Consider the following 15208-nt stretch of genomic DNA (forward strand, 5'->3'; position numbering starts at 1 on the left):
CAACGTACCATCCTCGATCGTGTTCTCCAACAACAATGGCGTGGCCGAGTCCAGGGCACCCTCCCTTCCTTTGCTCATTGGTCTGCCTCCATAGATTGCGTCCATTTGGTCGAACCACTTCCACGACCGCTTGTTTGAACCACTCCGGCTGTTGTGGTCCTTTATACCTCTGTAGTCGCTCTTCATTTTTTTTTACTTGTCCCTACACTGTTTGTAAGTCCGATGGTAGCCGTGTGCAGCCAAGAGCTTAGCGACCTCCTGAAAAACTTTTTCATTCCACGTCGCCCCATCAAGCTCTCGCTGGATCCGCTCCTCGGCTACAGCCATTTTTTTTAGTTAATACAGTACAAAAAAGTGCGTCCGATCCTTCGCTGGCTCTGCTAATAATACTAGTGGTTCTGTTGTGTCTCGTGTCGCAAGTTCAGTGACGCAGTAATGACGATTTTTTCCGGCCAATCGGTGACCAGCAGAGTTTACACGTCACGTTTTGGTAACGGTTCGGCGCGCTTGGAACCTCGGCTGAGGTGGTACTAAAAAAAGGACCAGGTACCAGGTACTGTTCCCAGTGGAAAACCCCCCAAAAGTGAGCTGAACTGAACCGTGCCGTGCCGTACTATGCAGTGGAAAAGCGCCATAAGTAAGGCAAGGAGAAACAGGATCTTAAAGGAACCACGAAAGAAGCTGATCTAGAAATAAAACCAGAAAATATCCTAGGGAAAATTACTTGGAAAATGTATAGTAGTCTGATTAAAGTATCTAAACGAAACTGGTTTAGATAGAATCTAATGCAGAGTTTTTATTAGTTTTTTTTTTGTGTTCCTGCCAATCTGATTTTACAGCAGGTGGCAGTAATGCACCTATAGGATGACTGTCAGCCGCCAAAACCCTCAAAGAAGAAGAAAAAGAAGCGCTTCAGGTTTTTAAGTAACGGTATTTATGCAAAATATAGGAGACATTCACAATTTGTTAAGTTTTATTATAATGTTAATTAGAAACTAAGAAAAAGACTGTTTAGTTGGTTTTTGGAATGTATGACTAAAGTGATACTAGCAAGTCTTAATTCGGTCAATAGGGCGTGGCACTCTGAGAAGTGACGTCAGGTCGCCATGGTGACGATAGTTGTTTACCGATGGCGTCCCAACGCTCTGACGAGCTGCTATGTGAAACCAATTTCACTCTGCGACTGTTATAACAGATATTTTCTCTGTGAGCATTGATCATTTATTTCTACAGAGACTTTATTGTTCCAACACTACAGAAGAGATGAGTTTCTGGAGGATGAGAGACGCCTCGCGACTCCAGCAGGAGGAAAACGAGCCTCAGAGAGAGGAGTTAATTACCACCCGTGAGTTAATTACCGAGGTTTGTTTGCCGTCTCTCTCGCGCGCGCTCTAGCACAAACAGCGTTAAAACAGGAAATTAATAAGGAAAATAAAAAGTAGTGGAAAACAGTGGGCAGAAATAAAACATTCTGCTAATGGTTTAAGATAATGTTCTTGGCTTGTTAGCGCTTGATTTTACTTCAGTTAAATCAAATAACTAGGTTTCTAAAGGTTTACTAAAGTCATATAGATGCACTCTGCAGAAAAATTAGCTAAGCTTACTAGCCTGAAACATTAGCACACTATTGTGTTTAAGTATCTAATGTTTAGTATTTGTTTATTTGTTTGTTTATTTTTAAATATTGTCACCTAGCTGAACAAATGCTGACAATAACATTAAATGTGTCTCAAGCATAATCTACAAATTTCTGCTGTGGCTCTAAACCTAATACGAAAGAAATTAGTGTTAATCCATGTTATGCTTTTTAATAAATCGTTAGTTTTGTAGTCTATCTGTAGATGAGATAAGGTCGGTTAACAGACACCCCTTTAACATTAGCGAGTTAGCTAACGACCAGCAGACTTTCATGTTCCGTCCTTCAGGCACAGAAAAGCGAGACAGCTTCTTCTGTCTGTGTACATTATGTCCTGTACGCAGTAAAATCCAAATGTGTAAAGAAATGGTCAGTGTCTCAGAGTTAGAGTATTGCTCCTGTCTCAGAAACTGTTTACATCTTTTGCATGCTCACTTTTGTTATTTTAAATGGATACTCGCGACACTCATGTTTTTCATGCACATCCACACCACATTGAGATAAAACTGTATTTTTCAGGATGCCGCAAGTGCATCTTGGCTTAGCTGGTGAAATTCTGTGTTTTCTTTGTGCTTAATAGATCAACAGGACCCCAGCATGTCATTATTTACTTTCTTGTTTACAAATAAATTTAGCACTAGAACTTAATACAATGGATTTTAGATGCTGAAAATCCATTAAATTCATCCAACTTCCTCGGCAGATGCCACACCACGCTGCTTGGGGAAAGTGTTTTTTTTTTCTGTCTCTCTGCGTATTGTTATACAGGACATAAATAGGCCCCTATAGTGCGATGTCTTGTGTGTTGTTCTTTAAGGTCAGTTTGTTTGGGCAATTTATTCAGGCATGAAGGTAAAAAACATTTTTTTCACTAGGTTTGAATGCATTGTGTCTCAGATCTTAAACGTGAATGTACATTGCTCATAATTTATAAGCATGAAAAAAGAAACAGTCATTTTCTTTTCTTAAATAGAAATCAGTTTCAGACCTTTGAAAATTAAGAAGCCCTGTCCTAGATTATGATATTCACATTTATTAATTAAAATAAAATTTATGATTAAAAAATAATCAGGATAAAAAGGATTAAATGCTTTTCTTCCTAAAATATATTTGTGACTTAAAGGTTTTCACCTCATGGGAGAGCACGAGTCTGTTGAGGAGAGGATGGAAAGCAGATCCCTGCAGGACGGCCGCTTGAATGTGGTATTTGCTGGGACCGTGATGCACTATGCATGTAACGAATTCATCTGTGAGCTACTAAAGTGTGTCCTGTACCAGAGACAACAGCTGCCCATGCCCTATGACGAGATAGTCGTCTTCCTAAACCAGCAGCTTGCAACCACACAGGTGAGAGAAAGGCGGAACACAAAGACTTAAAGAGAATAAGCCAGACAGTAATGTTAAATAAGTTTGTTCAATTATTATATATAAATATTACGGCCATGACTACTATTCTTTGCCCACAGCTGGAGGGAGGAGCTGTTATGAAACCCATCACGTCATCAGGAGACACCATGTGGCAGCGGTGCCAGCGGTCACTGCTAGACCTGGACGAGGTGCTTGGTCAACTGGAGGAGCTCTTCTCCCTCAGCTACGTCCCTCGTGTTCTCTTCATCCTCAGAGGCTCTGGAGTTCTTCCTACAGAGATATATGAGGTCAACATGGAGGGTTTGGTGCTGAAAGGCTGTGACAGAAGTTTGAAAACTTCCGACTGTTTGAGGCAGCTGTTTCGCACACTTTTTATGGAGGATTTTTTTTCGAACATTAAGCCAATGCGCCTTATGGGCACCACGGTCATGGCGCTCGCTCATCGGGACTGTGGGGTGGAATGGTTTAAGCCTAAAGTTGATTTCAGGTTTTCCACTAAGGTAAATAGAAAGGTGATAGCATTGGCCAGTGGTGGGATTGTAAGTGGCCAGAGAAAGCCTGACACTACAAACTCTGATGATTATATATGGTTACAAACACCTGTGAGTATTAGGGGTTTTCTTAAGTGATACAGCAATAAAGACAGAATTAAAATGTAAATTATTATTTTTTTTATTTTATTTTTATTTTTTTACAAAAAATGTTAAAATGTTACTACGTGATAATATTTTGTTCATTTAACACCCATCCTGTTATAACAATAGAAAAAAAACTGTCATTTTTGTTTATTATTATTCCATGGCATCAAAACGATTCCATGCATCTCAGGACCAGCTGCTGGTTTTCTCACAAGATGGGCCCACCAAGAAAATTCCAAGATGAATTCTAATAAAAGAGAATGCCACTAAACAGATAATGTAGAATATTTAGATAACTAAATGTAGAAACTTTGCCCTCTTATTTTTTTTCTCTTCAGAAAAAAAGCTAAAATTTTATGTTTAAAAAAAAAAAAATCCAAAAGTGGTTATTTTGATCCTGCTCTGTTTGGAAAAAAATCAGTTTAGTAATAATTAGCATCTTCAACAGCCCAAATTCTGCAAAAAGAATTTGTAAAATACTTTAAAAACAACGTTCCTCAATGTCAAATTGCAAAGGCTTTGCAAATCTCATAATTTACAGTCCATAACATTATAAAAAAATTCAGAGAAACTGGATAAATCACATGGCCGAAGACCTTTGTTGGTCTTCGGGCTCTCAGACAATACTGCATCATCGGCACGATTGTATCATTGACATTACTAAATGGGCACAGAAATACTTCCAGAAACCACTGTCGTTAAACACAATCCTCTGTGCCATATGCAGATGCTAACTGTTGTGTTATCAGCATTCAGTTCAAAAGCCAGCATCTCTGATTGTAAGGGGAGGGGGGAGGGTTGCATAAGTTTATATGGAATGACCAGCTTGCATGTATTGGAAGCCACTATGAATGCTAAAAGGTATTTAAAGGTTTTAGAGCAGCATATGGTCCCCTCCAGACATCGTCTATTTTAGGAAAGGCCTTGTAAATGGTATTTATTTAAATGCATATTAAAACTCATTCTCAGTAAAGCTTTAGACTTTTTTTGACAGATGCTTCATTATCGACATTCACTTTCACACTAAATCAATTTAAAAGAATATAGGAAACTACCCATCAGTAGAGTCAGTACCCGTTGTTGATGGATGAAGTGTTTAGACGTTGTTAAAAGGTTAAAGCTAAAAATAAGCTAATCAGCTTTAATGTAATCAGTAATATATTATTTCAGGTTGAAGCCCATGTACATGTCTGCCTGTCTTTCTGTACAGCAGAACACTCAGAACAGAGTGTAACAGAATACCTAACTTATTAATACAAAGAAATAAAATTTTGTAAGGTTGAGTATCTTACACCTATGTTATTCTAAGTTGTACTTCTTATCAGCTAAATACCTCCTTGTTTAACACTAGAAGCGCAGAGCACCGGTCATTTTGACCGCAATGGGGAAAAAAAAAATAATTCACACTATCAAAATCCAGAACCCTTCTTTCATGACTTTTCCTAGATCTGTGAGCTTAATCACCCTGTATGCTTACATTTTTAAAATCGCACCAGTAAAAGCCAGTATAATACTCAGCAATATTTTATAAGAAGATTTAAGGATTTAGCTCTACTTAATTTCAAAAAATCAAAAATCAAAAAACATTTTAAGAAAATTAATGAGGTTGTTCATTCTATTGTGTTTGAATAAATCAGATCAGATCTACCACAGCAGATAATAAACTATGCTATGTCATAACCGAAGCAAACACCACGATTATGCCTCGTTTCGTTCGGTGTTGCTAGGCAACGTACCACGCGCCTAATCGGAAATGTGGAAGTGATGTGTGGCTACTCAATGAGAACTAAACCAAAGATTTCGGTAACTACATGGGGTGTAACATCTGCATAATGACACTAAACAGCTGAACAACTTCACTTTTCCGTTATTGTAACATAAGCATCTTGGATACCTGTCGCTGCTGCTGTGGAAATATTACGCCACGGATAATAAATATAGAATATTTTTTAAAACAAAAAAATATATACAACGTATTAAGATGTTTATAACTTATCGAAAATGATTCGATTAATTTACAAGATGTACAGAGATGTATTTATTTTATTTATTTTTACAGATTACAAGCCTATATAATATATAATATATAATATTACCCTTAGGTAATACTAAGGGTTTCTAAATTAAGTTAAAATGTAATTTATTGTGTCCTATTTATATGATGTTGTCCTCGATAATGATTATAATAAATATATAAAAAAAATTTAAGTAAAATTTTTTGATGCTCCAGCGATATGTAATGACCATTGATCATTTTTCATTCCCTTTTCCACTAAAGTGAAGATCCGTTGTTCACTAGTTCCTTATAGCGCTACAGTCCGCTACTCTGTGCTGTTGTGTGTGCACGGAGTGCTTGTGTATGTATGTGCGCGAGTCTCATAGGTATGTAGTTTATTTACAGTTATTCATAAAAAAAAAAAAACAGTGTCTACTTTATAAACAGCTTAGTATACTGTGCCTCTGCTGCTTTTGCCGTTTTCTGGTGCGCATATAGCTTCTTTACCAACTCCAGAATAAATGGTCCTCCTGCTTATGGTCACATTCATGCACTGATTATATAGAATATGTGCATTAATTGCATTTTGTTGTATTTTGTTTCAACACCAGCGGCCATCCAGAGCTTGATACCAAACTTGTCTGGTTTATTGGCCCCGTACTGTGTGAAACGGCAGCGCGCTTTAGTAGGGAACCACCACCCCCACCCCGCGCTTAGCATTTGTTCACATACAAGGTTTAGGTCAACAACTGGCCTTTCCAACAGACCTCATTGTCCTGTTGTCTAGAGAATGAAGCTTATTGAACTTGGTCAATTTAAACGCTTTTACTGTATGTAAATAAATAACTAAATAAATAAATAAATAGCCTGAATGAAGAAACAAAATGCCTTAACGGCAATTATTGTAACATATATGTATATGTCAGAAATAAAAATACTTATGTTTTAATTCAATCCAATGAACACAAAAATATGAGAAAATTGTCATCTCTAAGCTTTTATATTTTATTGATCAGATGATTTGTTTTCTTTTTGTGGCATTAGATTTCAGTGTATCCATGCTATAAGGTGTAAATGTGTAAATTTAACTAAGGTAAATAAAGCATGTCTTGAACATAATTCAATAATGCAGATCAAACATAATACACCTGTCCATAAATAAAAAAGGAATATTTACTGTAGACCTTTATGCAAACTATATTTTACTTAAATAAACAGATTAAAACGAGGTGACAAGAATGGTGATGTGGACAAATGGAAGGAAGAAGGAAATGGAGACATCAGTTTTCATTATTTTACAAAATCTGAATATATTCTGTGAATGTATGAATTATACTCAAAGTATCAAATCCAACTATGAAGCCTGATTTAATTGGTACCATCTAACAATTTTCTTTCTATTTATTTTATGTTTTGCTGGCGAAATATATTTTAGGCAGAGACGTCAGCTCGGTCTTGTTATTTTGTTTTAAAACCCCCAATACAGCCCATACCCCCATCAGCAAAACCGGTTTGATACCTTCACACCTATCGTGAATGAAAGGTGAGAAGTGGGATTACAGTAACTGGGGGGTCTGCGGGTGTTCGGCTCAGAGCGCGCTGTCGCGTTGTATTCAGCGAATAGACTATATATTTTAATTGTTGCATTTTAGGGGAGTATGTCTGCAGTTTTATCGATAAATCTGCTCATATCTGCGCGTATACAGTAATACATATATATTACTAACTGCTCTTATTCAATTAAATTTTATTTATATAGCGCTTTTAACAATGGTCAAAAGAAAATATTTGGAAGTGTGTATGTGTAAGAAAAATGTGTCTAGATAATAATGAGATGAATGAATGATGAATGAAATGTTTCTAATGAGCAAGCCAAGGGTGACGGCGACGATGGCAAGAAAAAACTCCCTGAGATGGCAATAGAAAGAAACCTTGAGAGGAACCAGACTCAATCAGGGAACCCATCCTCATTTAGGTGATAACAGGTAGAAATAACATCATGTGTGTTGTGCAGGTAAAAGTTCAATATAACAGTAGTTATTTAAATTAACATAAAGTCCAGTTCAGCATAAGGAGTCAGTAGGTGCAGAGGGAGGATGGGGTCTGGATCATTGGAAGCACAGGAGCAGCATGCATAGCTCCAACCATCATAAAGCAGAATCCAGCTGGAGCTGGTCCTTCGCTGGATGCCTTAGAAACCTAGTAGGGTTGGCCTTTGTCTACTGAGACTGGCACAATCTCCAGATGCCTCGGGATGGGTAGAAAAATACAGAACAGATGGAGAGAGTTAGCGTAGTTGCCATTCAGGATGGGTGTACTGGAGTATGAGGTTATGGAATGAGTTACGTGTATGCCAGATTAAAGAGATGTGTCTTGAGTCTACTTTTGAATTGGGAACCATGTCTGCTCCCAGAACACTGTCTGGAAGGATATAACAAAGCTTTGGAGCCAGATATGAAAATGCCCTACCCCCTTTTGTAGATTTTAAAATTTCTTTGAATTACCAGAAGTCCAGAGTTTTGTGATCTTAAGGAACGTGGTGGATTATAGCGTATCAGAAGACTGGTTAGGTATGTGGGAGCTAAACCATTTAAAGCCTTGTATGTAAGTAATACTATTTTGTAATTAATTCTAAACTGAACAGGTAGCCAGTGCAGGGATGATAATATAGGTGTTATATGATCATATTTTCTGGATCTAGTGAGAACCCTGGCAGCTGCATTTTGGGCTAACTGAAGCTTGTTTATTGAGAATGCAGGACAACCACCTATAGTCCAGTCTGGAGGTCATGAATGCATGAACTAGCTTTTCTGCATCAGATACGAGTAAGATGCTCCTAAGTTTGGCAATATTTCTAAGATGGAAAAAGGCTGTTTTTGTGATATTGGAAATATGATTTTCAAAGAACAAGTTACTGTCTAATATTACGCCCAGGTCTTTTACTGTTGAGCTGGTAGTAACTGTACATCCTTCTAAACGCAGGCTGAATTGTGAAAGCTGTTGTGTGCTGGTTTTTGGGCCGACAAGTAATATCTCCGTCTTATCTGAATTTAGTAAAAGAAAGTTATTGGTCATCCAATCATATATGAAATTGCGCACATATACACAAACTCTTCGTACACACATACCTATGAGACGCGCTCATATACACCTCTCTGTGCACACACGACTGCACATGAACTGTAAATAAATAAAACAAAATAAAATATCCTTAATCCAGATTTTATCAATCAACAACATACGTTTAACCTCAAGTTATCACACTGTAACTAGAATACAAGGGCGTAGATTTGCTCTGGACATTGGTGGGGACCTCTGACTCCACCCATCCACCACCCCCATCCCCCCCCCCGCCCATTCCATTCGCCAATATCATCCACCTCTCCTGTCAGAAGAATGTCTTAGACTTAGTGTCTGAGTATTAGTGTGCAAATCTCGAATCGAATCAGTAATGTTTGCCAAGTCAGTGAATGCATTTTAAAAACTATTTGTGCGAAGTGAATTGTCTATTGGTGAACCGTCAACAAAATTCTAGCCATGGCAATATTAGTATGTAGCATATCAATTTCTTTTACAAGACTGATTTCTGACAAATAGTCGTCATTAAATTAGGAGGACTGACAGGGATCATATTTATACTTTAACATTTAGCTGTTTAATCTGCTGTTAGTGTTAAGTCCGTATTTACAGACTATAGTCTGTCCTGCTATAATGAATGTGCGTCAAAGCCACTAGCATTAACGTTAACTGTTGTCGTTACTTTGATGGATTCAATAGCAAACTTGAAGTGACTTACACTTTTCTTTAAAAAAAAAAGCTCCTTATGTCCAGCTTCATTTTTTTGCTGTCGCCATCCTCACATGTATGTCACCCAAAACACCTTCTTGCACGGGGGAAAAAAAATCGACTGCATTTGGCGCTGCTTGTATCTGAACGCAGCCATAGCCTCTCACGTGATAGCAGGGAAAGGCACAGCCAATCAAAATGTTCATATGTGTTTAGGGGGCGGGAGGACTCAAGGAGAGAATGTGATTTATCCCTTTCAGCGTGTCTAGGTTAATGTTGACATCACAATTTCTTTTTTTTTTTTAAGTGGATTAAATTATTGGTGGGGACATTTCAATGGTCCGAGGATATTGGTGGGGACACATCCCCTCCGTCCACCCTAAATCTACGCCCCTGCTAGAATATTTACAAAACTGAAAGGTACTATAGGCTTCTACTATAGTGGATTCCACAACCCCGGCCTATAGAATCAAACTCCAGATCACCTCAACTGAATGTAAATAAGACTTCCGTGGGGGATCCTGATAGTGCAGACTCCTCTTCAGTTTTAAGTCACATTGTGGAGGGGTCTAGTAAGGTTTTACAGACACCTGTTTGCCCTATAGCTTACAGTGTTTGGTAGGAAAATGCCTGATTAAAACTGATGCAGATGAGGGGAGTAGAGATTCCCAGTCTATTGGATACAGGGTCAATGGTGACTACTGTAACAGTAATTTTTTGAAAAGCAGTTCCGACAATTTGGGGTAGATGTACTTAAAAAAAATTTAGTTTTCAATTAAAAGACTGTATTGAGCCAGACTCTCCTGGGACAGGGCATTTCCTATTGATTCTATTGATACTTTGTTCCAACAGAGGAAAGGGCTCACCCCTGGCCTTTTGGGTTTGAATGTCATTAGAAAGTGTTATAATGATCTGAAAAACATGGTCCATAGTATGGGTAGTAACTGAGGGTAGTACCTGCATTGTGCCCTAAATGCATAAACAGTTGCACTGTGGTCTTTTTAGAACCCCTGGGTCCTGATGATGGGGGGCTGCCCCATGGAGTGGTAATATCACATGCCCTGTTGTGATGTGTACAAGGAGTAGTACCCTTATATTTACCACCAAGGATTAGATTGGTAGTTTGGCTAGTGCTGAAGTGGTCATGAAATCAGATCAGAATGTTTTGTTTCAGGGAGATATATCGTGTGATTCTAATACCGTGTTTGTTCAGCGCCAAACTGTTTGACACAACAGCTTCGAGCATTGAAGTTCAAGGGTTAGAATTGCAGGGGCTTTCAGGCATTAAGAAGGAGGCTGTTAAGACACTTTTAACAAAATATTCGGATGTTTTTGCCAAGCATGATAGCGACTTGTACAAATTTAATTAATGATCAAAATCCTTTACCAGATGAGACACCAGTTCACCAGCGATATCGCAGAATTCCTCCCAGTCAAGTTTGAGGCTGTGAAGGTACATATTAAACAGTTGTTGGACAGTCAAGTCTAGGGGTGCCCAAACTTTTTCCTATGAAGAGGCAAAAATCTAACTTGATTGAGGTGCCGTGGGCCAAAAGTACATTGTGCATCATATATCAAACTGCATTACATTAAAGTTGCTATGGTGTCCCCTTATTCATTTCATAATATTTCAAATAAATATAAAACAACTTTAATCCGATTAACTCATGCAATTTTATTTGTAAAGGTTTTCATTTTAATGAACTTATTACAAAAAAACAATCTGCAAGTGTTCAATGTACAATACAGTTCAATGCCAGACACACTAGTCATGCTGTAAGCAATAATAAAACTATTTGGTTGCAATGTCCGTGTCCTAATGAGAGATATGAAACTGGTTATTATTTTTCAGAAGTTTTTCAAGATTTGGCCATAGCTGACTTACAGACAAAGACAAAATATTTTGTAGGTGAGAGTCAGTTAGTTTGCTTCTGAGTTTACTCTTGTTCAAGTTCATCAGACTGAAAGTCTGCTCACAGAGCTAGGTACTGCCAAACAGAGACAGCATCACTTGTGCCTGCTTGCACATCTTTGGGTACCTGTTTGCTGGGACACATTTGTAGAAGTCTGTCAAAGGAGGAGATGTGGACTTGTGTTTCAGTTCTGAATTACACTGAAGGTCAATTAGGCTACGTTTACACTGGGTCTCGATGCCCAATTCTGATTTGTTGCCTATATCTGATTTTTTTGATCGTCTGTTTACACGTTCTTTCAACTATGACTTATATCTAATACACGTGTTTACACTTGCCATGCCATGCCACTTGAAACATCGCGCATACTTAAAGGGAGGTTCTTGCGCTACACACTAGCCAAGATAGACGAAGGTGAAGTATGCTTGACGCTTTGCGATATATGCAAAGTTCGCAAAACCATGATTTTAAAACGGAGGAGAAGAAAAAAACTGCATAATTACAGCCTGCGATATGCTTCATTCACCAAATACTGATTTTTTAAATGTTATTTAGCCCAAATAAGCATTAAAAGAGGGGGGGAGTGGGGGGGGGGTGCTTTTCTTTTCCATGTCACCTGCGATGTTATAATTCCACACGCGCTTCCACCGGAGAATAACATTACGTCATTAAACCGCAAAGAAGCCGCAGTTTTAATGACGTACAGAACACAATGCCTAAGGAAATCTGATCTGTCTGTTTACACGACAATCACATTAGCACATATCTGATTTATATCTGATTTATTTTCGCATATAAAGAAGGCCTGAAACTGATCTCAAAATATCGGAATGCATGCATTTTTTTCCTGAGCAAAAAATCGGAATTGGGTCACATTTACCTGACAGTGTAAACGTAACCTTAGTTCCATCTGAAGATCATCTCTGACTGCATCCACACTGATGGTGAGGGGTTGAGCAAACAACTCAAAGTTAGCAGTGTTGTGTCTGAAGTCCCCAAAGCGACTGTCAAACTCCTGGATAAGGTTGCTGAGAACAGCATCATATTTATGGACCTTCTCTTTTACCATGCCTACCTCTCCAAGACAGGGAAAATGGGCTAAATTGCCTGCATGTGGGGTGAAAAACAGAAAGAACAGTGTGAGATGGGAAGTAAAACGAGCAAAGCAGGCATGTAAAACAGAGGAAGAAAAAATAGAATAAATAACTGAAAGAGGAGGAAATTATTATTTCATGACAATTTAAGAAACGAGCAAATTTTATCAGCTTGAAGTACAACAAAAACACAAATGCTGACATGACTGATTATAAATGCAAACTCCACATATAATTCTAAATATAATTACTAATAATATAATTATAATTTCACATTAAATTTCCTGAATATTATAACTGTAAATGTTACGGTTACCTGCTGAGAGATGTCCTTTGAGCAGCAGTAGTTTTTGTTTGAAGGCTCTGATGTGATCAAAAAGCTGGGTAATAATCTGGTCCTTTCCCTGGAGCTAAACATTCAAAACATTGAGCATTTCTGTTACATCCACAAGAAAAGCCAGGTCAGAGAGCCATTTCTTATCAGTGGGCACTTGAATATTACCATCCTTGCTTTCCTGAAAAACTCTAATCTTATTACGCAGATAAAAAAATCTTCAGAGAACTATTCCTCTGATACAACACATCTCCAGATTGCGCATCTATCTTTTCCATCAGTGCATTGAACTGTCGGTGAGAAAGCACCTTAGAGCGTATATTGTTAACAATTTTGACAACACGCATCACATCCACAAGCCCAACAGATTTAGCACATAGTTGTTCTTGATGTAAAATGCAGTGGTACTTAACAACTTTTCCTCCACATTCACTGACTTTCTGAGACACTAATGTAGCAAGGCCAGATTTCCTCCCTACCTTTGCCGGTGCTCCATCAGTTGTAATGCCAGCCATCTTCTCCCACTTTAATAATTTTTTTTCCGACATTCTCAACAGCAAAAAAAGAGATCTTGTCCTTTAGTAGTACCAGAAAGGGTCTCAATGGCAGCCAGCTCTTATGTTACTTCAAAAGATTCATTTACTCCACGCAAAAATGCCAACAGCTGTGCGGAATCGGATATGTCGGTGTCGCACAGCTGTGCGGAATCGGATATGTCGGTGCTCTCATCGCAGGCTATTGAATAGGCAGAGAACGCACTTGCCTTTGTCTTGATTTGCTCGCTGATGTCTTAAGCCATGTCCAATATGCGTCGCGTGACAGTATTTCTTGACAGGCTAATTTGTGAGAACATTCGTACCTGAGAAGGACAAACTGCTTCTGCAGCCACTTGAAGACATTCCTTGACGAACTCTCCAGTAGCGAAGGCTCTTCCACTTTTAGCAATTGGAGCAGAAATCTTATAACTGGCCCGTGTGGCGCTTTCTTGTGCTGTTAAAGGACGTAGCAGCGCGCTCTATTCGAATCGAAGTTTAGCAAGCAGCTCGTTAGCCTTCTGTTTTCACGCCTCGCCGCTGTACTTTGAGAAACCTGCAGAATGTTTTGTTGAATAACGATGACGGATATTGTACTCTTTTAAAACAGCAACCGACTGTTTGCAAACTAGACATACTGCCTTTGATTTGACTTCAGTAAATTAAAACCCGTCTTGCCAAACTTTGAAAAAAATTTTCTTGTCTGTGTGCCACCGCCTTGATTTCTCCATTGTTGCGTTTGTTAATTTGTTGACATTAATTGATGTGGAGTGTCGCAAAGCAGGCAGTGCTGCACCTTGAATTGCGCATACATGGAAAAAAATCAAATTAATTTACATTTAATTTAAACATTTAATAGCAGTTTACTATTTTTTAGTTCAACAATAAAACAAACAAAAATGTTATGTCAAATTACAAATGACGATCTGTGTCGAAGGACCCCCCCTTCCTCGGATGGTGTGGCGGGCCAAAACAAACATTACCACGGGCCAACTTTGGGCAACTCTGGTCAAGTCATTAGGGAGAGTTGTAGTCCATATGCTTCACCTATTGTTCACAGTTACAAAAAAGGATGGTTACCTAAGGATGTGTGTTGATTATCGCCAGCTCAATTTTAGAATTTTAGGATGCCTATCCCTTACCAAAGATAGATAAGTCACTTGATGCCTTGACTGGTGAAGTGGTTTTCAACATTAGACCTGACTAGTGAATCTAACCAGGTACCAGTAGCTGAAGTATTTAGTTTTAAGACCGCCTTTTGCACCTCTTTTAGGGTTTTTAATTTAATAGGATGCCCTTTGGGTTGTCCAATGCACCAAGGACTTTTTAAAGGTTAATAGAGCAAATTTTTGGGGATCACATCAGGATGATGTGATTGTTTTTTCAGCGTTAAGCAACATTTTCAATGACTTGAGTTGGTGTTAGATCGTCTGAGACAGGACAATGTAAAAATAAAACTCAGTAAATGCTGCTTCTTTCAGCGAGAGGTTCGTTATTTGTTGCATGTGGTTTTTTTTCACAGGGGTCAGTAAGGAACCAGAGAAGATAGCTGGGCTTGTCTGCAAACCCTTGGGCTTGTCCACAAATCCTTCAAGAACTTTGATCCTTTCTTGGCTTTGCTAGCTATTATCGGCAGTTTGTTCGGAGTTTTTCCTCATTGTTGGACACTTGAATACTTTAGTGGCAGAAGTGATTAGAGGGCATAATAATAAACAGCCAAATATTGATCTGGGGACTAAATGGACTGACTTATGTGAAAATGCATTTCAAACTCTCTTGTGTGTAAAGCACCCCCTCTCTTCTTCACACACACAAACACTCTCTGGTCTACCGAAAAACTCTGCTCTGTGGCGATTCTTTTCAAAGGTAAAGTGCGGTTCATTTGTTTGTTTTACTTCACAGCAGTGGTT

At 38.5% G+C, this 15208-nt stretch overlaps 1 protein-coding gene across 1 annotated transcript; it reads left to right on the forward strand.

Moving 5' to 3' along the window:
• Positions 1–1351: 1351 nt before the first annotated feature.
• LOC128511016 (MAD2L1-binding protein-like) lies at positions 1352–3633 on the forward strand. Its single transcript, XM_053483623.1, has 3 exons — positions 1352–1362; positions 2760–2983; positions 3103–3633. The coding sequence occupies exons 2-3, from the start codon at positions 2771–2773 to the stop codon at positions 3631–3633; spliced, it is 744 nt and encodes a 247-aa protein (XP_053339598.1). The 5' UTR covers positions 1352–1362; positions 2760–2770.
• The last annotated feature ends 11575 nt before the right edge of the window (positions 3634–15208 follow it).

The sequence above is a fragment of the Clarias gariepinus genome, chromosome 23, assembly GCF_024256425.1.
Source record: "Clarias gariepinus isolate MV-2021 ecotype Netherlands chromosome 23, CGAR_prim_01v2, whole genome shotgun sequence".
NCBI classification, from domain to species: Eukaryota; Metazoa; Chordata; class Actinopteri; order Siluriformes; family Clariidae; genus Clarias; species Clarias gariepinus.